The sequence below is a fragment of the Mastigoproctus giganteus genome, chromosome 10, assembly GCF_048544385.1.
Source record: "Mastigoproctus giganteus isolate SK-2022 chromosome 10, ASM4854438v1, whole genome shotgun sequence".
Lineage (NCBI taxonomy): Eukaryota > Metazoa > Arthropoda > Arachnida > Uropygi > Thelyphonidae > Mastigoproctus > Mastigoproctus giganteus.
In genome coordinates this window covers 204,249,986-204,275,656 of record NC_143584.1, presented here as the reverse complement: position 1 = coordinate 204,275,656, position 25,671 = coordinate 204,249,986, and the positions used below count along the sequence as shown (strand labels likewise).

Sequence of the window (25,671 nt, the reverse complement as noted above, 5' to 3'; positions counted from 1 at the left end):
AAACTATTTCAAAATTGTTCCCTACCTCCAGCTCATGAGTAACTGTGATAAATAGCTTGTCATGTTAGTTAAACATGATTTTCTTATGAAAGCCAAGTTGTGTCCCCTCTGGAATGCCATTTTTATCTAGATGTCCATGGAATGTACTCATCATTGCCTCCAAGAATTTCCCTACCACTGAAGTCAAACGAATGTCTGTAGTTACCGACTTCACTCTTAGAACGGCCTTTATGTATTGGCAATACACTGGCACTTCTCCAATCCAAAGGAATTTCTCCACAGTCCAATGATGCATCTGGTAGGTTTTCACACAGAAACAGACTGAATGATGAAATTAAGGGGAGGGGGGTAGAAACAATGATGCAAAAAATGTTTTGCAACTGATCTATTGCTTCATCTTTATCTTTAATGACACCAAAAAAGTACTGGAAACTTGACCACAAAAAATTTCAAATTTGAAAACAATACACTGCCAGTGATAAAATTTGCACTACCTTAGTATTTATAATAACATAAATTTGTAACTACATGTGCACCATGTAGTCACAGGAAGCCATAAAGTACTTCCTCACTGAACAAAAGAACAGAATCTTCTCTTCTTGGTTTAGACTTTCCATGATCTTGGCAGTAGAAACATCTGTAGGGAGTAGGATTCAAAAAGATTTGTATTCACTCAGAAGTAGTTGTGATAGAAAGTTGAAACAAACATGATGTATTACTTTTTCAACATAGTCACCAGACAAAATGACACATTTTTGCCACCTCTCAGTACACTTTTGCAAGCTAGTTTTGTAGAAGTCCGTCCTCTCATTCAAACCAAGACTTGGAAGTAGAAATTGCCTCATGATCGGCAGCAAAGGGTTTTCTACAAAGAAAGGACTTCATGGTAGGAATTACTTAAAGCTGTAACTACCATCAAGGGTAAAGGGAAGGTTATTTGTTGTTGTTATTTGGTTTTTAGGAGCATTAGCAACTAAGGCCATATTGCTCCGGGATATGCGGTGGTCATTCCCTGACCTTTCCGCATCCTCCGTATGTGGTGGTGACGGGCTCGAACCCCGGTCTAATCAAGAAGCATGTGCTACCCACTGCTGCTCCTTCCCACCTGGCTACGGAGGCGCCCAAAGGGAAGGACTTTTGCTTTCGTAAAGGTGACTACAGGGAGACAGTAGAGTTTTAAAATTCTGTACAGTGGGATCAACTGATGATGTTACTAACATTGAATTCTAAATGGGAAGCCTTCAGGGACTTAATCTTGGAGGCTACTAGGCTTTTCATTCCAGCTAAGAAATGCTGTTCAAGGTTCAGGCTTAAATGGACGTCAGATGAATTAATGAGGCTTGTGGCAGAGAAGAAAAATGTATGGGATGCTTATAAATTATCAGGTGAAACAGAAGCCTATGGTACATATAAGCTTGTCTGTAATCAAGTCACAAAGGAAGTTAGGCAGATGAAGGCAGGCTACAACAAATCTTTGGCAAAGGATGCAAAGAAAAGCAGCAAAGAGTTCTTTACTTATGTAAACAATAGAAGGAAAGGGATGAATCAGATTGGACAACTTAACATAGATGGGTTGACTATTGATGATCATGCTCAGGTAGCTGGTAAACTGAATGAGTATTTTGCATCTACATTCACACATGAGGAGTTATTCAATGAGGGGAATACCAGAAGTTTATCAAACTCTAACAGATAGTAAAGTGATTTTGTAATAACTGAGAGCAAGTGTGGAGGAGAAATTGTTGAAGTTAAGAATAAGGAAGGCACTTGGGGTGGATGGGATCTATCCAGTTATATTAAAGGAGGCAGCAAAGGAAGTAAGCAAACCCTTAGCTATAATTATGAGAGCTTCCTTGAACTCAGGGGAGATCCCCATCGACTGGAGGTGTGCAAATGTATCACCAATTCACAAAGGAGGCTCAAAAGGGTTTTTTTTTTTTTTTTTTGTTAGTTGTTGGCACATCAGCTTCTGTGGCCATAATGCACCTCCCAAGGTTTTTGCATTTTACTGTGCCCGGTCAGCATTCAAAAGGTGACAAGTAACTATAGACCTGTTAGTTCCGGGAAAAATAATGGAGTCACTAGTTAAAGAAGCATTGCAGGATCATCTAGACAAGACGATCATCTAGTAATAGTTAAGACACAGCATGGGTTTGTTAAAGAGAGGTCTTGTCTGACCAGTTTGATCAGATACTATGATGTGGTCACAAATGAACTGAATGTCAAAAATAATTTTAATATCATATACTTGGATTTCAGGAAAGTTTTTGATACTGTTGCACATGTAAAGACTGCTGTACAAATTGGAGAGGTATGGCATCAAGGGTAAGTTGCTACAATGGATAAAGGGATGGTTGAGTGGGAGACGACAGAGAGTGGTAATCAATGGACACTGCTCTTCAGGGACAAATGTTATTAGTGGAGTTCCCCAGTGTTTGGTGCTGGGCCCATTGTTGTTTTGTGTATTCATCAATGAAACTATATATCAGGATTAATGTCCAAGTTTTCAGATGATACAAATGTTGGCAGGGTTGTTAATGACAGTAAAGACAGTATGCTACTCCAACTGGATCTAGATAAGTTGGGCAAATGTGCTGAGAAGTGGCAACTGAAGTTTAACACTGACAAATGCAAAGTACTGCATATGGGTAGCAATAACCCAAGACAAATGTACCAACTTGTGGTTCTACACTCAGGGAAGTGGAAAGTGAAAAAAAACCTTGGGGTAATTGTGCAGTCAAATATGAAGTTCGCTTAGCAGTGCAGACAGGCTGCCAGGGCAGGTCAAGGAGCCTTGTCAATGATATATAGAAATTTTGCTAGCAGGGACAGGGAAGTGATTATCCCGTTATACAAGGCAATGGTGAGGCCACACTTGAGTACTGTGTACAGCTATGGAGTCCTAATTTTAGGAAGGATGTAGAGTTGCTAGAATGAGTACAAAAAAAGGCAGCAAAAAGGTGCTCTTACCAAGAAAGGCTTAAGTACTGCAAATTAGAGTGCCTAGAGAGTAGGCACCTGAAAGGTGATCTGATTGAGGTGTATAAGGCCTTGAATGGGTTGAGCAAGCAGAATGCTGATGGGATTCTTCCTCTTGTTCAGATTAAGAACCTGAGGTGCATAGATTCAAATTGAGGAAAGACAGTTGTAGAAGATTTTCTACAGATACTTCCATGGGCATTGTTCTTCTGAATTGGCTTCTATAATTCCCGTTCTCTCTTTCAAAACAGTCCGAACACGTGCAGCCACCAGCCAACATCTATTTACTGTCCAACTTCAAACTCACAGAACCAACTTTTCATCTTCCTCGTTTATTCATTCAACTGCCGTTTTCTGGAACAACCTACCTTCCTTCATAATAGGCGGGAAGGTTGGAAGGAGCAGCAGTGCGTAGCATACGCTTCTTGATTAGACCGGGGTTCGAGCCCGTCACCACCAAATACGAAAAGGTCAGGGAATGACCACTGCATATCCTGGAGCAATATGGCCTTAGTTACTAATGCTCCTTAAAACCAAATAACAAACAAACAACAACCTTCATACATATTTCCTGAAAATTACAGTCTACAGAAGTTCAAGTCCAACATCGACAAATATCTTCTTTCATCTTCTTAACTTCCAACCAAAGCACAGTACTAAGTACTATAGGTTCTAATATCTCTCGTGTTTGGGGTTTACAGAAAAAAAAAAAAAAGAGAGAGAGAGAGAGAGAGAGAGAGAGAGAGATGTGTGGAAATTTGCCTTTAGTCAGCGGGTGGTTGATTGGTGGAACAGACTTCCATCTTTTGTTGTGGAAGTTGATAGCCTAAATAAATTTAAGGCTGAGCTAGACAGGCATTTGAAACAAATGGAGGGTTTTTTTTTTTTTTTTTTTCTGGTTGATGCTGAATAAGCTTGCTTTCTTGCATCATATGTCTCTACTAATACTAATGCTAATACTCTTGATCTGATTATCAGCTGTGATTATACATGCATTGATTGTTCATGAAGCAAAGATTTAACTACTGTCAAAGGGAACGGTTTCTGCTTTCATAAAGGCAACTAACGTGATCTCGGACAATTTTTAAATTCTATACAATGGGACCAACTGATGTTACCATCAGTAAATTCTAAATGGTAAGTACTGAAGAAAATAATCACAGAATCTACTAGGCTTTTCATACCAACTAAGAAATCATTCAAGGTTTAGACCTAAATGGATGTCAGATTGGCTAATGAGACTAGTTGCAGAGAATAAAAATACATGAGATGCATATAAATTAACAGGTGATACAGAAGCCTATGGTATATATAAATATATAAAATGGTCTGTAATTAAGTCACAAAGGAGGTTAGGAAAGCTAAGGTAGAATGTGAAGAACAGTAGCAAAGACTTTTATGCTTATATTAGCAGTAAATGGAAGGGGTTGAATCACATTGAGCCAATCCATGCAGAGCTGGGAAAACCCCAGAGCAACATTACAATTAACACTATACACTATGGGCCAAATGTGATTCAATGTCAATGAGTATGTTGATGACACTGCTTAAGTTGCTGAAAAATTGAATACGTATATTGCTTCTACAATCACACATGGGAAATTCTTCAGAGGAGTAGATGCCAGAAGTTTATCAAACTACCAGGGAGCTAAATGATTTTGTAATAACTGAGAGGAAAGTGGAAGAGAAATTGCTGAAGTTAAATGTAAGAAAGACACCTGAGGTGGATGGGATCTACCCAAGTATATTAAGGTAAGCAGCAAAGGCGGTAAGCAAACCCTTACCTCCCTGGCAAAATTATGAGAGCATCCTTAGATTCAGGGGAAGCCCCCGTGGAATGGAGATGCCCAATTCACAAAGGGGAATAAAAGAGTGACATGAGTAATTACAGACCAGTTAACTTCTGTTCCAGGGAAAATAATGGGTCACTGCTAAAAGAAGTAATGTAGGACCATCATATACGGGAGTGCAGTTATACTTCAGTCACAGCATGGATTTGTCAAGGGGCAACCTTCCGACCAATTTGATTAAATATTGTAATACAATAACGAAGGAACTGGATGCAAAAAATAATTTTGAAATCATATACTTGGATTTCAGGAAAGCTTTTCATACTGTTGCATATAATAGACTGCTGTACAAATTGGAGCAGCGTGGCATTGAGGGAAATTTACTTTTAAGGATAAAGGGATGGTTGAGAGGGAGATGATAGTTATTATTAACAGACACTGCTCTTGGTTGACTAATGCTATCAGTGGAGTCCCCCGAGGTTTGCAGCTGTGCCCTCTGTTGATTTCTGTATTTATCAATGATACTAATGAAGATATATCAGGCTTTATGTCTAAGTTTGCAGACAATATGAAGGTAGGGTGGCAGGATGGTTAATGACAGTAATGATAGTATGCTACTGCAACAGGATGTAGAAAAATTAGGCAGTTGGGCTGAGAAATTGCAACTGAGGTTTAACATTGACAAATGCAAAGTACTGCATATTGGTAGCAGTAATTCCAGATTAAAAGGTACCAACTGTGTGGTACTACACTGAGGGTAGTGGAAAATGAAAAAGACCTGGGGGTAACTGCAGTCAGATATAAAATTATTTGAGAAGTGCAGACAAGCTGCCAGAAAAACTCATAGGGTCAATGATGTACAATTGATGTACTCATAGGGTCAATGTGAGAGCTTCTTTGGACTCGGTGGGGGGTACCCATGGACTGGAGTTGTGCAAATGTGACCCCAATTCACGGGGGAGGATCAAAGGATGACACAAGTAGTTATAGACCTGTGAGTTTGGCTTCTGTTCCAGGAAAATTAATGGAGGCACTGGTTAAGGAAGCACTGCAGGATCATCTAGACAAGACTTCAGTTATAGCTCGGACACAGCATGGTTTTGTTGAGGAAAGGTCTTGCCTGGCCAATTTGATTGGATACTATGATACAGTCACAAAAGAATATGGATGCAGGGAATAACTTTGATATTGTATGTTTGGATCTTAGAAGGGCTCTTGATAATGTTGCACATGGAAGACTGCTGCACGAATTAGAGCAGTGTGGCATTTGAGGCAAATTGCTGCTATGGATAAAGGGATGGTTGAGGGGGAGAGGACGGAGAGTGGTGATCAATGGACACTGCTCATCGTGGACTAGTGTTATTAGTGGAGTTCCTCAGGGTTCAGAAAACAACAATGGACCCAACGGTCCATTGTTGTTTTCTGTATTTATGGATGATATTGATGATGGTATATCAAGCTTAATGTCTGGGTTTGCAGACGATACAAGGGTTGGCAGGGTTGTTAAGGACACTACTGACGCTGTGCTGCTGCAACAGGATCTGGAAGGGTTGAGCGGATGGACTGAGAGGTGGCAAATCAGGTTTAACATCGACAAATGTAAGGTACTACATATGGGAAACAGTAACCGAAGGGCAATATATCAACTCTGTGGTACTACACTGACAGTGGTAGAGAATGAAAAGGACCTCGGGGTAATTGCGCAGGCAGATATGAGATTCTCTGATCGGTGCGGACCAGCTGTGGAGTGGCTCGTGGTGTCTTGTCAATGATATACAGGAATTTTTCTGGCAGGGATAGGGAGGTGATTGTCCCCTTGTATGGGGCAATGGTCGGGCCACGCCTTGAATGCTGTGTACAGGTCTGGAGGTCTCATTTCGGGAAGGATGTAGAGCTGCTAGAACGAGTGCAGACAGGGAACTAGTACAGAGCGACAAGATTAGGGAATGGAACAAAGGGTTGCTCTTACGAAGAAAGGCTTAAGTTTTGCAAATTGCGGTGTCTGGAGACTGGGCACCGGCGAGGTGATCTGATGGAGTTGTATAAAGCCTTGAATGGTTTGAGCATGCTCAATGCCGATGGGATTCTTCCTCTTGCTCAGAATAATCACCTGAGAGGGCATAAATTCCCGGAGGCTCACATCTGTTGAGTATGGGCAAGGCACACCCAGGGTCCTGAGCTGTATATCATCATTCTTCTCTTTCTTGGTGATTCCCTTCTCTCTCTCTCTCTCTCTCTCTCTCTCTCTCTCTCTCTCTCTCAGGGTGGCTCAGGAATTTTTTTTTTTTTGGATGGTGTAGAATAAGTCTCAGGCTTCCTTTCACCATATAGCTAATAATAATAATAATTGCTAGCAGGGATAATGAAGTGATTAGTGATTATTCCATTGTATAAGGCAATGGTCAGGTTACATCTTGAGCACTGCGTACTGGTCTAGAGGCCTTGCTTTAATAAGGATTTGGATCTGCTGAAAGTAGTGCAGAGAAACGCAACAAAATTAAGTGAAAGGAACAAAAGGGTGGTTTTACCAATACAGGCATCAGTTCCGCAAATTGCAATATCTGGAGACTAGGCACTATCTGTTAGTGTCTGGAGACATTGTCTGAGGTGGCAATGGCAGCTGATATCAGCTATGTCATACAATCACTTGAACTTTATGGCACAGTGGCACTCTTGCTATAGAATTGTAGCAAGAGTAGCATTATAAAGGATTTTTAGTGGTATTACTGCTATAAGTCTAGAATGGGCAATGCCAAGCGGTCAATCATGGTAAAGCCACCAAAAACTATTATCAGCTGTGTCACATGAACAACCATGCCATATCTATGGTAAAGTTTTCTGGTGGTAAAAATTCAGCTTTTGATATTTCTTGCTTTCCATAATCTATCTTAATGAAACTGTTATATTCAATTAGGAAAATGGAATAAGTTAATAAAATTTTCATTTCTAATTTGCAGTTAAAAGAAGCCAATGTACTCAAGAAACTGCCAAGACACATTGATCTCAGTTTGCCATGTTGACATTGCATTACTACTGGAGCTGACCGTGAGTAAATACTGGTAAGCAACATGTCATATCTGAGTACAGTCCTCAAAAAATGTCTCTGCGTAATAAAATGTCAATTTACAAAATACAAATGTTGTTGTTTTTGGTTTTTAGAAGCATTAGCAACTAAGGCCATATTGCTCCGGGATATGCGGTGGTCATTCCCTGACCTTTCCGCATCCCCCATATTTGGTGGTGACGGGCTCGAACCCCAGTCTAATCAAGAAGCGTGTGCTATGCACTGCTGCTCCTTCGCACCTGGCTACAGAGGCACCCAAAATACAAATGTTCTGTATCTCTTATCACCCCCTAAATGATTATGTATTATGGCTTGTCAGCACAATACAATCATTTAGGGTCTCTTTAATTTCTAAAAGATGCTGTACTCATAAACATGAAGGGTATTATATCATAGATAACAGTAAGGAAAGAGCAGCTCAAAAAAAGTAGAATTCAGGAATGCAAGTGGTGAAAGGAGACCAAAAAGCAGCTTTATTTCTTTGTATAATATAATTTACATATATGATAGCTGAAAAGTTAGGTAACATGTTTTTGGGAAGAAACCATACCTTTCTCAATAGTGAACCATTACACAAATAAAGACACATACATAATGTTTGTTTTCTTCTTGTTACAGGATACTGTATATTTCTGTTGACATTAAGTAAATTAAAATGGCCACCCTACTTGAAATGTGGACAAGTATGTGCAGTTACACATTGACAACAGGACTACACACAACTTCAAGCTGTGTTCAATACATAACATGCACATGTCTGTGATATAACAGTCAAAAAAATAAGCCTATTTTTGGTACAACCATGCTAGAAAAGTGTTAAGATTGAATCAAGCCACAGAATTGAGGAGATGAACATGTATACACAAACTATTCATGATGTTGTCTATATAAGAGGTTGTATGTTTGATGAGTTCCAAAACAACTGACAGAATTTCACAAAAACACATACAAGGAATTCTTGCTCCAGCACCTGCAATGCAACAATGAAAGAGTAATGTTTCAAGATGGAATTATCACAAGAGACAAAATACAGATGTACTACACAACCCACAAAACAGAGGAGGGCTCAATGATGTGAAAACATGCTAGGTCCTCTCCACCTAGGGCTTACAATACCAGTCAAAATCTTAATACCGGTATTTCGGTATTTTTAATTTATGAAACCAGGATACTAGTATTCCAAAAACAAATGTTTTTCTCAATAAATTTTGATAACAATTAGGTGCAATAAAGTAAGGAAAAAACAAGTACTGTAATTACTTGAATTCAAGTTTTAAATAAACATTTATTGCAATAATAAATATTCTGAAAAAAATCATTAGAATACAAATAGATATTTATTTAAAGTATACCCAGTATAAAATAAAATAAAATAAAATATTTCAGTAGCTTTCGGAACTCGTGTCCCTTTATCAACTGACAAATTTGAATACATTACAAGCAAAGTGTGGCACGTTACTCATTCGTCATTGTTGTAGCACGGACGTGTGCTGCCTTGCGCCAGTGATTATCCATCAATAAAACGGTTGTCTCCAGGATTGGATGTATACGCATGCCTTTCTGGCGATTTAATGCCTTAGGGTTGTTCATTATGTTTAGTGACTCTAGCCATAGGCGGTGGCGAAAGTGTCGCGCGTGGTCCACTATCTCAAAGTCGCGCTTGGGGTCAAGATCGTGGTTGGTAGCCCAAAAATGTTCTGCAAGCGCGGACTGGTCAGTTTCGGCAAGCCGGATTGCTCTGTCGTGTTCCGTGAGGCGATCCTGGAGACGTCTCGATGTCTCACCTATGTAGCAACTGTTACAGGCCCTACAGGTGATACGGTACACTACATTGCTGCGTAAGACAGGTGTGACAGGGGTCTTCACACTGGAGACAAGTGAACGTAGGTTCCTACCTGGTAATTGCACACATTTGATGTTGTAACTTCTCAGGATCTTCGAGATACGTCCTGACACTCCTGGATAGTACGGAATGTAGGCAGATGATATGCTGACTTGCTTCGGAGGTCTTGGGTTGGAAGTAAGTTCTTGTGCCTGTAACAAGCATCTGTTTAGTACATGGGATGGATAACCGCATCTGGTTAGGTCCGCCTTCACACGGGAGATCTCGTTATGTCTAATTGTGTCGGTGCTGGAATGGCTCCAGGCCCTGGAGAACAGGGTGCGGGCAGTGCTATTGAGATGGCTTGGAGCGTGGCCGGACCCGTAGTTGGCGAATTGACCGCACCACATGGGTTTGCGGTATACTGAGGTCTCTAGATGTGGGCCTACGCGATGCACTAGCACGTCCAGAAACGGGAGCGAACCGTCCACCTCTGATTCTACGGTAAACTTGATGAAATTGGATAGAGAGTTGAGGTATTCTAGTAGTACCGTTTCAGAACCACGTGGTATTATGGTAAAAATATCGTCGACATATCTACACCACGTTGTAATAGGTGTAGGTGGGTTCTGGTGTATCTGCTTCTCCAGATCTTCCATGGCGATGTTAGCTACTACGGAACTGACAGGGGCACCCATAGCAGTGCCATGTACTTGTTTGTAGAGTGAGTCTTCAAAGGTGAAGATGCTGCTAGAGAGGCATAGGTTGAGGGCGGTACAGATGTCATCAGTGGATAGTGACGTCCTGGATTGGAGGCTTAAGTCGCTCTCAAGGAGCCTTCTGGCGCAGTGCACGGCCTGTTGGACGGGAATCGAGGTGAATAAAGAAACCACGTCAAATGATGCCATGACAGAGTTATCAGGGATTGAAATGTCCTTAATGGTGTTAATGAATTCACTGCTGTTTTTAACGGTGTGAGATGTATTACCTATAAGAGGCGAGAGGAGGCTCGCGATGTGTTTGGACAGTTCATACGTTGGGGCACTGCAGCAAGGCACTATAGGTCTGAGAGGAATACCCGGTTTATGGATCTTTGGTAATCCGTAGAATTGCGGTAGTTGGCAGCCAGTAGCACGCAGAAGATGGCGAGTCGCGGTCGGGATCTTCTTATCTTTAAGCCATGCGTGGACAAGTTTATTAACATTTGCTTCCAGACGTTTCAAGACTTTAACGGGAGGATCAGGTAGAGGTTCATATACGTTAGGATCGAGTAATAGGGCCAAGGCTTTCTCTCGGTAGGCTGATCGGTCCAGCACAACAGTCCGGCGCCCTTTATCCGCAGGAAGTACAACGATGGAGTTGTCTTTTCTTATAGATGAGAGGGTGGCACGTTGGCGGTGGTTGAGGTTTGAGCACGTTTTTTGAGTGTTACGGAGGACTGCGGCAGTCTTGAATCGGATCTCGTTGGCAGTTTCTTCGGGAAGGTTGGTAATACTGGCTTCTATACCCATAGCGAGCTGTGTGATGGGAGGTTTCGATGGTATAACGGCGAATTTCATACCGTTTGATAAAACACTCAGCTGCTCGTTGGACAGTTGTTTGTTACTTAGATTCAAGACGAAAGAAGTCGTGTCGTCTGAACGAGTGTTTGTCTTTAAGGAGTTAGTTTCTATGCTCAAGTTTATGAACTTGCGCTGTTGGCGTAAACGGTAGGTATCCGAGGTCTGACTAGCCCGATGGCAGATGGTATGTATAAGGTTTGTAAATACAATAGGCGAGACCTTACCTTGTAGATGTTGTAACAGTCTGGACTTGTTGTAGTCAGCGTTCCTGATTTCACGGTGGAGATGGGATATCCATAGTTTAACAAATATCCATTTGTTAAACTATGGACCCCAGTACTCCAGGCCCATTTGTCACCATTAGAATACAGTTATTCTAAAAACAAAAAAATAAATATTGTTACTGCAAAGTTTAGTTATGTTTAAGCATTCACACTACCTGTCCAAATAAAGTGAGCTCTTGAGAAACATAAGCAATCGATAGTATGATCGTTTAAAATGGATCTAATTTTGGTACATATTTGATTAGCGGCAGAAAACGTCCTTTTGGATTCTATTCTGGTACTGAGATAATCGTAGAAGATCTCAATCCATATTTTCAAGGCTTTGACCTTTTTTAGCAAAAATAGTTAAAAGTATTTCATTAATTTCTGACTCAAGTTCATCTTTTAAAATCTCATTGGAGTCAGCCAATTTCTTATTTTGGAAAGAATTTGCAGAACAATGATGTTCTGTTCCACATTGGTCTTCCATGGTTGAATTATGTTCATCATTTTCTGAAGGAGAAAGACGTTTTATTCAGCGAAGTATAATTTTCACAATAGTATCCTTACCGAGTCTGGGAGAGAGCAAAGAGTGGGAATAAGGAATAAAGAAGAAAGCAAAGGGTGCAGTTAAGGAATTCTTCACATATATAAATGCAAAGAACAGAAGGACAAATCAGATTGGACCCTTATGTAATGGACATGGGACATTATTAAATACCACAACTGAAGCTGCAGATGAACTCAACAGTTACTTTGCATCGATATTTACATAAAAAAAAAACCCTTTGTGTCAATGAGATATTATAGAAGCGAAGTTTAAAAAATGTAATTAATGATGTTAAAATTTCAAATGATTATTTAATGAGAACTTTCGCGCCTACAGGTGAGTAAGGCTTCTGTGGTTGATGGAATATACCCAATAATCTTAAAGGAGGTGGAAAGTGGGTGCATTGAACCATTAAGGCTAGTTATGAGAGCATCACTGGACTCAGGAGAGATTCCGTTGGATTGATGTAAATTTGAACATAAAGGCGGTTCTAGGAGTGTAACGGGAAATTACCGACCGGCCAGTCTAACTTCGGTAGTAGGGAAAATCATGGAGGCAATGATCAAGGGTGGAATTCAGGATCATTTAGATGGAAATGGAATTCTGTAGGATATACAGCATGGTTTTGTAAAGGGAAAATCATGTTTAATTAATCTGGTTAGCTATTTTGACAAGGTCACTCAAGAACTGGATTTTGGGAATAATTTCGACATTGTTTCTTTGGATTTCAGCAAAGCATTTGACTCAGTCTCACATGAGTGGTTACTTTCTAAGTTGGAGCAGGCTGGAATCATAGGGAAAATCGTTAAATGGATAGCAGGATGGCTTGAGGGCACCAGGCAGAGGGTTGTGATAAATGGTTATTCCTCAGATTGGGTTAACGTAAGAAGTGGGGCTCCCCAAGGATCAGTATCGGGACCACTGTTGTTTTTGATTATCATAAATGACATCTATGAAGAGATGGAAGGCGTGAGGTCAAAAATTGCAGATGATGTAAAGATCAGTAGAGTAGTTAATGATAGCAGTCGAGCAGAGCTTCTTCAGAGTGACCTAGATAGACTTCTGGGTTGGTCAGAAAAGTGGCAGCTATGCTTTAATTCAGCAAAATGCAAAGTCTTACACCTGGGGAGCAGCAACACCAAAATAATTTATACGCCTGGTGGAGTTGAACTAAAGTCAGTAGTGGAGGAACGGGACTTGGGAGTTACGATACGGTCAGACATGAAGTTGTCCGAGAATTGTAGACAGGTTGCAATGTTGCATGGTGTCCTATCGATGATTTATCGAACGTTTGCTAGTAGAGATAACGACGTCATAATTACATAAAGGTGATTTTACAACCTTTATGTGACTAAATTATAAGCATTTTTTTTTTTTTTTTTTTCAAATTAGTACCGAAAACCCGGTATTTTCTGTATCAGTATGAGATCCCGAGTCATCTCGAACACTGAGATCCCGGTATTGTAAGCCCTATCTCCACCCCCAAAATTTAAGACTATAAATCAACCCAGAAATATCACGGCACCTTTATGTATTCTGCAACTGCTATGTCATTCACTAGGTGGTAGATGGCTCTCATCAACCAGTGAAATACCACCACTTTGCTTATTGGAGGCTTGAAGTGGTGGAACCCATGTTTAGTCTCTAGAGCTAAGTTCCGGTCAACCCTTCCCTATCTCTTCCATCATGCAGTATGATTGATGACTTTTGAGGTTATGATGAACGTTGTGGCGAGATCCAATATTCCTTACATTTCGAGGGTACAGCTCTAAAACGGTGTTCGCAGGCCGGCTGCTAGTTAGTACACCGGACCGAACCTATTGGTAACTCTCTAGGAGGCTTCCGGATCAGCTAGTGTATAATCTTGCTACCTCTACTCTGCCAGATAGTGACTGGAGGGAGTCCGAGTAGTGTGTATGCGGGGAGCATTGTCGAGGCCACATTATGTCAAGGATCTGGGTATATTCTTACCACATGTATGCCATATCCAAAAATTTCATTACTTCATACAGCATGTCCCACCACTTTTTCTTACTATTGAATACACAATGAATTGTCAAACTAATAGAGCAAGCTTATCTGCGAAAAGATCTAAACCTCCCAAGGACTTCCTAATTCATTTCACAAATATACGTGGTCTCAATTCTAATCTCAACGATGTCCATTTTCACTTGCAGTCGGCCAAACCCCATGTACTTTTTCTGACAGAATCTCAATTATCAGTTGATTCAACTACTGCTGATCTCAGATGCCCAAATTATTCGCTGTATGATTCATTTCGCCTCAAAGGTGGTACTTGTGCATATGTCCGTTCTGATATTCCCTGTCAGAGACTTAGCAATTTGGAATCTCCTCTCTTTGATCTTCTCGGGCTTAAAATCTCTCTACCTCATTCTCTCAAATTCATCTGTTGTCTCTACCGTTCTCCCAACTCCACTAATCACTTGGAGCTCTTTGACTTCCTCTCTTTGCAACTTGACTTTCTCCAGTCCAACTTTCCTAACAGTGAGGTAATTTTCCTTGGTGATTTTAATGTTCACAACTCCAGCTGGCTTCCATTTTCTAGTCACACGGACCCAGCAGGTCGAGATGCTGAGGCTTTTGCAATTACTAATGACCTAGCACAGATTGTTCATTTACCTACAAGAATACCGGCAATCCTAATCATACAGCCAATACGCTTGATCTTTTTCTCACAAACAACCCTTCTAAGTACACGGTTGAAGTGAGAGGTCCTTTAGGCACTTCAGATCACAACTTGGTGATTGTCTCTTCTCCAATGGAACCTTTATCTCATGGCTATTCCCAACCTCATGTTGTTTGGCATTACAAGAATGCAAAATGGGATGACCTGCGAGACTTCTTTTCTTCTTTTCCTTGGTTGGATTACTGTTTCAAAACTTCTGAAGTCAACGTTTGCTCAGATCGTGTCAGTGAAATTATTCTTGAAGGAATGGAATCCTTTATCCCACACTCCACTTTAAAATCTCGTCCTTTATCAAAACCTTGGTTTTCCAATAAATGTGCTAAGGCTGTCCAAGAGAAGAACGTTGCATATCGTAATTGGCTTGTTTCTAATTCTTCAGATTCATTTTCTGCCTACACCAAAGCTCGCAACAATTGTAAAGCAGTTATTAATCAGTCCAAACTAGAGTTTGAACAGGCTAAGAGTAGAAAACTTGCTTCTTGCCCTAATGGTAGCCGATCATTCTGGTCTCTTGCCAAAGCTATTGGCCACAACTTTTGCCCATCTCTGCTCCCACCTCTGTCCAAACCAGATGGTTCTGTTGTCACTTCAGCCAAGGATAAAGCTGACCTGCTAGCATCCCATTTTTTTTTTTCCAGCTCATGTATTAATGATCTTGGTAAAACACCCCCCACCATTCCCAACACGCTCCATTCAATGCCTCCTGTGGTCTTCCGTCAAAAGGATATTAGAAGGATTTTGATGAACCTTGATGCTAAGAAAGCTCCAGTTCCCGATGGTATTTCTCGACTTGTTCTCAAAACCTGTGCTCCTGAACTTACTCCTATTCTTTGCCGCCTTTTTTCACTTTCTTATTCCAAAGGTGTTTTTCCTTCTGCTTGGAAATTTGCTCATATCCAGCCAGTTCCTAAAAAGGGTGACAAATCCCTCCCATCCAATTATCGTCCCATTGCAATTACTTCTACTCTTTCTAAAGTAATGGAGAAATCAATTAACCGCCAACTCTTAAACCACCTAGAAACCTTCCGTATGATCAACGATCGCCAGTATGGATTCCGTCAGTGTCGATCCACTGGTGATATTCTGGCTTATGTTACCCATTTATGGACTAATTCAATGGAAAGGTTCGGTGAAACACAAGTAGTTGCTCTTGACATCTCAAAGGCTTTTGATCGTGTTTGGCATAAAGGTCTTCTAAACAAGCTTCCATCTTATGGTTTGCCAACTGTTTTTAGTAATTGGTTATCCAGTTTCCTCACTGATCGCTCACTGAGGGTGATGGTAGATGGCTCTCTGTCTTCTAACTTCTCCACTAATGCCGGTGTCCCCCAAGGTTCAGTTCTTTCCCCCACTCTTTTCCTCTTGTATATCAATGACCTTCTTCCATTGACTGGAAATCCTATCCATAATTTTGCCGATGACAGCACATTGCATTCAACTTTCCATTTTGAGAAACCTTGTCCTGCTCAATCAGCTTTAACTTCTCGAAAATCTGCTACCAATTCCTTAAATGCCGATCTACAGGTAATTCTCCAGTGGGGCAAAGACAACTTAGTTGATTTCAACCCTTCTAAAACTCAGTCTTGTCTTATATCTCGCAAAAAGGATTCTTCTGCTCCTATCCTTATCTTTAGTGACACTCCGATTTCTAGGCAAAATGATATATCTCTTTTGGGGATTACCCCGACTTCTAATCTCTCTTGGCACAAGCACATTACAAATATTGCTTCCTCTGCATCTAAAAAACTTGGTTTTCTCTTTCGCTCTCGGCGTTATTTTTCTTCCAAACAGCTGCTCACTCTGTATAAATCGCAAATCCGCCCTGCCATGGAATATTGTTCCCATATCTGGGGTGGTGCCCCCAAAACCTCTCTCAGGCTTCTTGATTCCATTCAGAAGAGGGCAGTTAGGTCAATTAATGATTCATCTCTAACAGTTTCTCCACTTGCTTTTGCATAGACGCACTGTTTCTGCTGCATGCCTCTTCTACAGACACTTCCATGGGCACTGTTCTTCTGAATTGGCTTCTATAATTCTCGCTCTCTCTTTCAAAACAGTCCGAACACGTGCCGCCACCAGCCAACATCCATTTACTGTCCAACTTCAAACCCACAGAACCAACTTTTCATCTTCTTCATTTATTCATTCAACTGCCATTTTCTGGAACAACCTTCCTTCATACGTATTTCCTGAAAATTACAATCTACAGAAGTTCAAGTCCAATGTCAACAAATATCTTCTTTCGTCTTCTCGACCTTCAACCCAAGCACGGTACTAAGTACTATAGGTTCTAATACCTCTCGTGTTTGGGGTTCACATAAAAAAAAAAAAAAAAAAATTTTCCTCAATGACTTCAAGGAGAAAGGCTCAACCAAATGATATTGTTAAACCCTGGACAAATTAAGAATGGCTGTTCAAAAAGAAGCAAGGGATCCTTCAAGAAGAGATGCTTTTATTGCATGATCTCACACTGCCATTGCACACAACGGTGGTTATAGTATTACAGATGGATTGTGCTTGTCCATCCACCAAACAGTTATACCTCAGTCCTTTTCTGACTTTCATCTGTTTGAATCTCTGAAATTAAACTAAATAGTGCATTAAAACCTAGTTCAATGGGAATGTCCCCAAATTTTATGACTGAACTCATGACAGTCAGACAGGTTCCTAAATGTGATGGATGACTCAAAAAGTAGTGCATTAATATGACTTAATTTATGTACTGTTTTGTTCCGTGATTAAATATCTTTTTGCAAAAGACATCAGTTACTTTACTTCAGCCCTTGAATAGTACAACTATTATAGTCACCCTTAGTCATTCCAAATAATCCTAATGAATATTCCAATTAATCAATGAAATCAATAGATGTCAAGAGTTTGGCAACAGCATGAAATGCTGTTTGCCAAACTAATAAAAAATAGAAACCAAGGTAAGATGAACTTATTCTAACTAAATATACTGAAGAACCTTACCATATCCTTGTCAAACCGACACACTTTTGTTTGAACAACGTGATCAAGTAACCAGTCCACAGGTTTGTCATTATAAAATATGACAAAAAATGTTACCAACTTAGAGAGATCAATGCATTTGAACATTTTTCCTATTTAAAAAATAAAAACAACATATAAGGTACATACCATACAGTCTATATAAATCACAATATAAATATAAATCACATATAATCTAATTATCATATTTATCTGAATATAAATTTTTTTCTGATATTTTCAATGTTAAAAAAAGATCAGAATTTCAACCATCCTTTGTAATTTCTGGGTATGCAGGATGTTTTTTGATTAACATGTTCACTGCTTCCTGAATGCAAATATGTAACTTTGGATTTTAATCCACTGAAAGGGGGAATCACCCTAATTTTAGAACTTTTTCTTCCACTTTGAAAGAAGAAAACCAGGATATTTTTGTCAAGCACCCTTCACTGGAGGCTGATTAATTCAGTCATAATGATATAAACACACAAAAATTTTTATTCCCTTTTAAAATCCAGATTATAGGATTGACTCAGTCATTCCATTTTTAACCCGGGATTGATAACCTATTGTTATCAATCCCGGGTCAAAACTGTTATTGGAAAAACCAGCAGCAAAAGCGTTAAGCACATTCCTTTGAAAATATCCTCAGAATTCAAAAATGGCAAATTAAAAAGAATGATCAAATATATAAAAGAATTAGTGATGATGAAATCAACACTACTATGCGGTTATTCAGAACTTGTACATATGAATATATTTGACTACATATGCATACACATCAACTATATACTTGAAATAAAAGCATTTCATCTGTGTAAAAATTTAGAAATCTTATTATTAACAGAAACTAATAATCATACATTTGCAGATGTTTTCTTCACTTCTTCAGTGATTGCAAAATTATAAATAAGGTCTTACTTCTCAACAGGGTCAGAACATCACCAGTGTTGATCCACTGGTGATGTTCTGGCTTATGTTACCCATTTATGGACTAATTCAATGGAAAGGTTCGGTGAAACATAAGTAGTTGCTCTTGACATCTCAAAGGCTTTCGATCGTGTTTGGCATAAAGGTCTTCTAAACAAGCTTCCATCTTATGGTTTGCCAACTGTTTTTAGTAATTGTTATCCAGTTTTCTCTCTGATCGCTCACTGAGGTGATGGTAGATGGCTCTCTGTCTTCTAACTTTTCCACTAATGCCGGTGTCCCCCAAGGTTCAGTTCTAAAACTCAGCCTCGTCTTATATCTCGCAAAAAAGATTCTGCTCCTATGCTTATCTTTGGTGACACTCCGATTTCTAGGCAAAATGATATATCTTTTTTGGGGATTACCCTGACTTCTAATCTCTCTCTTGGCACAAGCACATTACAAATATTGCTTCCTCTATATCTAAAAAACTTGGTTTTCTCTTTCGCTCTCGGCATTACTTTTCTTCCAAACAGCTGCTCACACTCTATAAAACGCAAATCCGCCCTGCCATGGAATATTGTTCCCACATCTGGGGTGATGCCCCCAAAACCTCTCTCAGGCTTCTTGATTCCATTCAGAAGAGGGCAGTTAAATTAATTAATGATTCATCTCTAACAGAGTCTCTCCACTCGCTGTCTCATAGACGTAGTGTTTCTGCTGCATGCCCCTTCTACAGATACTTCCATGGGCACTGTTCTTCTGAATTGGCTTCTATAATTCCCGCTCTCTCATTCAAAACAGTCCGAACACGTGCCACCACCAGCCAACATCCATTTACTGTCCAACTTCAAACCCACAGAACCAACTTTTCATCTTCTTCATTTATTCATTCAACTGCCATTTTCTGGAACAACCTTCCTTCATATGTATTTCCTGAAAATTACAATCTACAGAAGTTCAAGTCCAATGTCAACAAATATCTTCTTTTGTCTTCTCAACCTTCAACCCAAGCACGGTACTAAGTACTATAGGTTCTAATACCTCTCGTGTTTGGGGTTCACATAAAAAAAAAAAAAATTTTCCTCAATGACTTCAAGGAGAAAGGCTCAACCAAATGATATTGTTAAACCCTGGACAAATTAAGAATGGCTGTTCAAAAAGAAGCAAGGGATCCTTCAAGAAGAGATGCTTTTATTGCATGATCTCAGGTTTACAGTTTGAGGTTTACATAAAAAAAAAAAAAAAAAAGGATTTAAACTTGTTGTGGCCCTAAGCTATAACATGTATGAGGCCATTCCCTCTTACAGTTAATCTGTGATAATATTAAAAATGGATTTTTTTTAAAGATGGAGTGAGGCTCCTTGTAATGTGAGGCCCTAGGTTGTAGCTTGTTTAGCTTATTTGTAAATCCGGCCCTGCTTCTCCAAACTATCATATTAAATTTTAATTTATTTTTTAAGCTCAAATTACTTTTAATTTTTAATACAAACAAAGTTGTCAATTATGTAAGTTTCACCTTTTTTTTTAAATTTAACCTTGTGATTTTGCTATTGCACCATCACAAAACACCAAAAGACCAAACTGAAAACTATTTCCTGTGCACAGTTATAGTTATACAAGAGACATTTGAAAAATTTGTGTGGCCCAAGTATGAAGGGTTTATCTGAGGAGTCTAGCAACATATTACTTTTCAACATAGTTCCCTTTAGACTATGTTGATACACTTTTGCCACCGATGCTGCAATGTGTTGATTGATACAAACAAATTACCTACAAACAGATAGTAATATTTCTCTCTTCAGCTGAGCGAATGAACTCAGCTGTTGACAAGTACTCTTCTTTCAGGGAATGCACATACTGCTAATTGGCCAAGAAATTTACCAAATTATTTTATTATAAATACCAAATGATGCTGATGCTGTATAAGCTTGCTTCCTTCCATCATTCTACTAATACCATATTCCCCTATATAATTATAGTTCTATTTTCTGGACTTTCTGGACTGTTCCCATTGCTGCAGATGATTCTCCTGTGGATCAAAGTCATATTGCACTGACTGTAAAAATAACTGTAACGTGTATTTGAATACTATTCTGCAAGAGGAGTATGTGTGTGTGTGTGCATGCAAGAGTATATGTGTACATGTGCAACACGCAAAGAGTGAAGAAGTTATGCAAAAATTTGTATAACTGCTTCACGCTTTCCAATGCAATTAAGCAATGTCTTCTTAAGAAAAGAGTTGATACTCTGAAGGAATTAAATCGGGAAACTCCCATGTATCTGACTGCAAGGATGGATAACCAGCATCAGAAGGCACTGATCTCACAAGTTCTAATTCTGGGCAATTAATAGAGAAAGAGAAGCATATAAGGTGTGAGGTTATCTCAGTAGGACCAGAGTCTTCAGCTTGTGACAGAAGTTAATGATATTGTAGAACAATTATCATCTTTTAATGTGAAAGGTGATATTTTTACATACAGGTACTAATGATATTAAGGTAATGTTTATAAAAAGTAATGAATTAGGGCTCAATGTGAAAATGTCTGAAATTTTGCCAAGACATGATGGCAATGGATGAATGGCCCAAGCCATGTCAATTAATTTATCCTGAAAAGATTGTGAAAAACTTGTAGGATATAATTTTTTTGCAGCATGACCCCTTTGACAGAAGGACTGCTTTTGTAGATATCTGATATCTACAAGAACAAAGATGTTAAGTTGCCAAAGCAGTGGTAAGATCTTCCAAGAAACTGCTAGTCTGGGAGGATACACAGACCAGTTTTACCAAGTCAAATCTAGTACTACTTTGAGCGACCCTGTTTGGCCATATAGTAACTTTGAAAGTAGTAAGAGTGCAGTGCATTACAGTTATTTGGGCCACTGGTTAATTGGAGCAACAGTTTATTTGGGCCAAATCTTAAAGAACAGAACCTAATCAAGAAAATAGCCAGGGTTTTCTCCGCTTAATTGGGACAGGAGACTGCAGCACTCAAGATTACCCTATGATTGTCTCCGAACATACCACATGGTCCGGTTGGATTTCTGGAGGTCACGACCATAAAAACAATTAGCAGTTTCCGGTTTATTGGGCTTTTCTGTCATGCAATCTATTATAAATGGATAGTAAACTCGATCATATTGAATTTGCGATAATACCGACAGTTGGAATTCTGTGGGTTTTTTACATTATGGTGAAATGTGTTTCCCCTTCCATGAAATCTTCAATCATACAAAAAACATAAATAAATTTTCAGAATCTTCTCTTCATTCCTATTTTTTAAGCTTTGTAACTTGTTACTCCATTCTCACTTGCGCATATCATGTTAGATGCGATTTGTGTGGGCTGTGTTCTTTGTTATTGACTGATTATCTTTTTTACTGTTTTAAATTTTAACCCCTCCCCCAAATGACAGTGAACAGAAATATCAACTAGTTAGTATGTACATATAACAGTACGTATTAATTAAGCTATGCACGTAAGTGTAAATTTATTTTTATTTTGCTAACCTGTGGAAAATATTCTTCCGATTTTCACATATTATTTAATTTTTTAATTGGTAAGGTAATAAAAAGTAAATCTGTGCTTTATATCTTTACTTTTATAGCATCTGGATAATATTCCTCCTATTTTTTCTTATTAGAATCGCAGTTTAATAGAATTAAAATTCAATTCACAAACATGATCACAGTGACTGGTGCTTACTACATTATCATATAGTGAATGGTACTTTACTATGGTGAGTCCATCATAACGTGATCTGATTGTACAGAGAATAAATTGTAAATTAAAGCAGGGATCCACTGCATTTTTAACAATGTACGTGAAACTTCGCATAATTTGGGAAGCCGCTTAATCAGACTAAAATGCGCTAGTCCCAATGTGTCCCAAATAACCGGAATCGACTGTAGTAGAAAACCTGCTAGAGTTGTGTAACATATACAATAAGAGTTCGAACTGGCTTCACAAGAAAATAGAATGTCACTGAAAAGTTTTCAGAAAGTACTAAAACTAATCAAAATTAATCAGAAAAAGTCCTGGAGAAAATGCTGCCAGAAGCAACTACGCAGGATTTGATAGAGATACAAAGAACATAAAATTAATGACTTTTACATTACTTCTGGCATTAGTATTTATATACTAATGCTAGAAATATAGTTAATAAATGTGTTGAAAACTGGTTAAACTGATTAATAACAAAATAACAAGGATAATCAGCAACATAGTGCCATTCTAATATCATGAATGCAGAATTCAAATAAAGAGCAAATTGGCAGCCTTGTTATGGCATGGTATTGTTTCTGGAAGGATTGAATTGATTCATCCTTATCCCTAAAACTTAAATGTTGGAAAATGAAACTTTTCCAGCCATCCTCAATCAATAGGGCAAATCTCTGGAATATTTCCAGTAAGATAGGGCACACTCTCATTACAGCCATATATATGTAGTGGCCATTCCATTGTTCCCAATCCTGTGTTGATGAACATTTTCATCAACACAGGATTGGAAACAATGGAATGGCCACTACAATTCCCTTTTTCGGTCCTTGAGGTGGTCACAGACATTATCTCAGATATGCCAGACAAGCGGTACTTGCTACCTGGAAGTCTAAAACACTAATGGAACTGATATTCGGGTGACACTCAAATCAAGTGGACCCAATTTCGGTGAAGTCCGGACGGTCTGTAACAGCCAAATCCTCTGCTTGCACCTTCACGATGGTGGGACTGTTAGTAATCCTGGGTATAACCTCCATGCACAAGTACATAGTGGGTGACCACCCAGGTGTGAACCAACGTAAGCAGGGGTTGAGGCGTGGCCCAACACCACATGGAGGAATGCTGCCCCTCTGTGTTACCAGGCAGTACCAGGTGGTAGATGACTCTCATCAACCAGTGCAATACCACCACTTTGCTTATTGGAGGCTTGAAGTGGTGGAACCCATGTTTAGTCTCCAGAGCTAAGTTCCGGTCAACCCTACTCCATCTCTTTCATCACTCAGTATGATTGATGACTTTTGAGATTATGATGAACATCATGGCGAGATCCAATATTCCTTACATTTCGAGGGTACAGCTCTAAAACGGTGTTCGCAGGCCGGCCACTAGTTAGTACACCGGACCGAACCTATTGGTAACTCTTTAGAATGCTTCCAGATCAGCTAGTGTATAATCTTGCTACCTCTACTCTGCTAGATAGTGACTGGAGTCCGAGTAGTGTGTATGTGGGGTGCATTGTCGAGGCCACATTATGTCAAGGATCTGGGTATATTCTTACCATGTGTACGCCATATCCAAAAATTTCAATACAGCAAAACCGTAACTTCATACAGCATGTCCCACCCACTTTTTCTTACTATTGAATACACCATGAATTGTCAAACTAATAGAGTAAGCTTATCTGGGAAAACATCTAAACTTCCCAAACACTTCGTAATTCATTTCACAAATATATGTGGTCTCAATTCTAATCTCAACGATGTCCATTTCCACTTGCAGTCTGCCAAACCTCATGTACTTTTTCTGACAGAATCTCAGTTATTGGTTGATTCAACTACTGCTCATCTCAGTTGCCCAAATTATTCACTGTATGATTCCTTTCGCCTCAAAGGTGGTACTTGTGCATATGTCCGTTCTGATATTCCCTGTCAAAGACTTGGTAATTTGGAATCACCTCTTTTCAATCTTCTCTGGCTTAAAATTTCTCTACCTCATTGTGTCAAATTCATCTGTTGTCTCTACCATTCTCCCAACTCCACTAATCACTTGGAGCTCTTTGACTTCCTCTCTTTGCAACTTGACTTTCTCCGGTCCAACTTTCCTAACAGTGAGGCAATTTTTCTTGGTCATTTTAATGTTCACAACGCCAGCTGGCTTCCGTTTTCTAGTCACACAGACCCAACTAGTCAAGATACTGAGGCTTTTGCAATTACTAATGACTTTACACAGATTGTTCATTTACCTAAAAGAAGACAGAACAATCCTAACCATATAGCAAACACACTTGATCTTTTTCTCACAAACAACCCTTCTAAGTACACAATCGAAGTGAGAGGTCCTTTAGGCACCTCAGATCACAACTTGGTGATTGTCTCTTCTCCAATGGAGCCTTTATCTCATGGCTATTCCAAACCTCGTATTGTTTGGCATTACAAGGATGCAAAATGGGATGACCTGTAAGATTGGTTTTCATCTTTTCCTTGGTCGGATTACTGTTTCAAAACTTTTGATGTCAACGTTGGCTCAGATCGTGTCAGTGCAATTATTCTTGCAGGAATAGAATCCTTTATTCCACACTCCACTTTAAAATCTCGTCCTTTACCTAAACCTTGGTTTTCCAATAAATGTGCTAAGGCTGTTCAAGAGAAGAAAGTTGCATATCGTAATTGGCTAGTTTCTAATTCTTCAGTTTGATTTTTTGCCTACACCAAAGCTCGCAACAATTGTAAAGCAGTTATTAATCAGTCCAAACTAGAGTTTGAACAGGCTAAAAGTAGAAAACTTGCTTCTTGCCCTAATGTTAGCCGAGCATTCTGGTCTCTTGCCAAAGCTATTGGCTGCAACTTTTGCCCATCTCTGCTCCCTTCTCTGTCCAAACCAGATGGTTCTTTTGTCACTTCAGCCAAGGATAAAGCTGACCTGCTAGCATCCCATTTTTTCTTCCAACTCATATATTAATGATCTTGGTAAAACACCTCCCACCTGTATAAGGCAATGGTCAGGCCACGCCTTGAGTACTGCGTACAGGTCTGGAGGCCTCATTTTAGGAAGGATGTAGATTTACTTGAGCATGTACAGAGAAGGGCAACAAGATTGGTGAGGGGAATGAAGGGATTCTCTTATCAAGAGAGGCTTAAATTCTGCAAATTGCAGTGACTGGAGACTAGGCACCTGTGCGGTGATCTGATTGAGGTGTATAAGGCCTTGAATGGGTTCAGCATGCTGAATTCTGATGGGATCCTCCCACTTGTTCAGATTACAAACCTAAGGGGGCATAAATTCAAATTAAGAAAGGACAGATGTAGAATAGATG

At 39.4% G+C, this 25,671-nt stretch overlaps 1 protein-coding gene across 1 annotated transcript in view; it reads right to left on the bottom strand.

The window, feature by feature from the left end:
• Positions 1-25,671, bottom strand: part of LOC150079798 (alpha-1,3-mannosyl-glycoprotein 4-beta-N-acetylglucosaminyltransferase B-like) — a 186,539-nt gene that overhangs the window by 58,136 nt on the left and 102,732 nt on the right. The window contains 1 exon segment of the mRNA XM_090382259.1: positions 17,711-17,841. Within this exon segment, the coding sequence (XP_090238385.1) occupies positions 17,711-17,841 (131 nt within the window).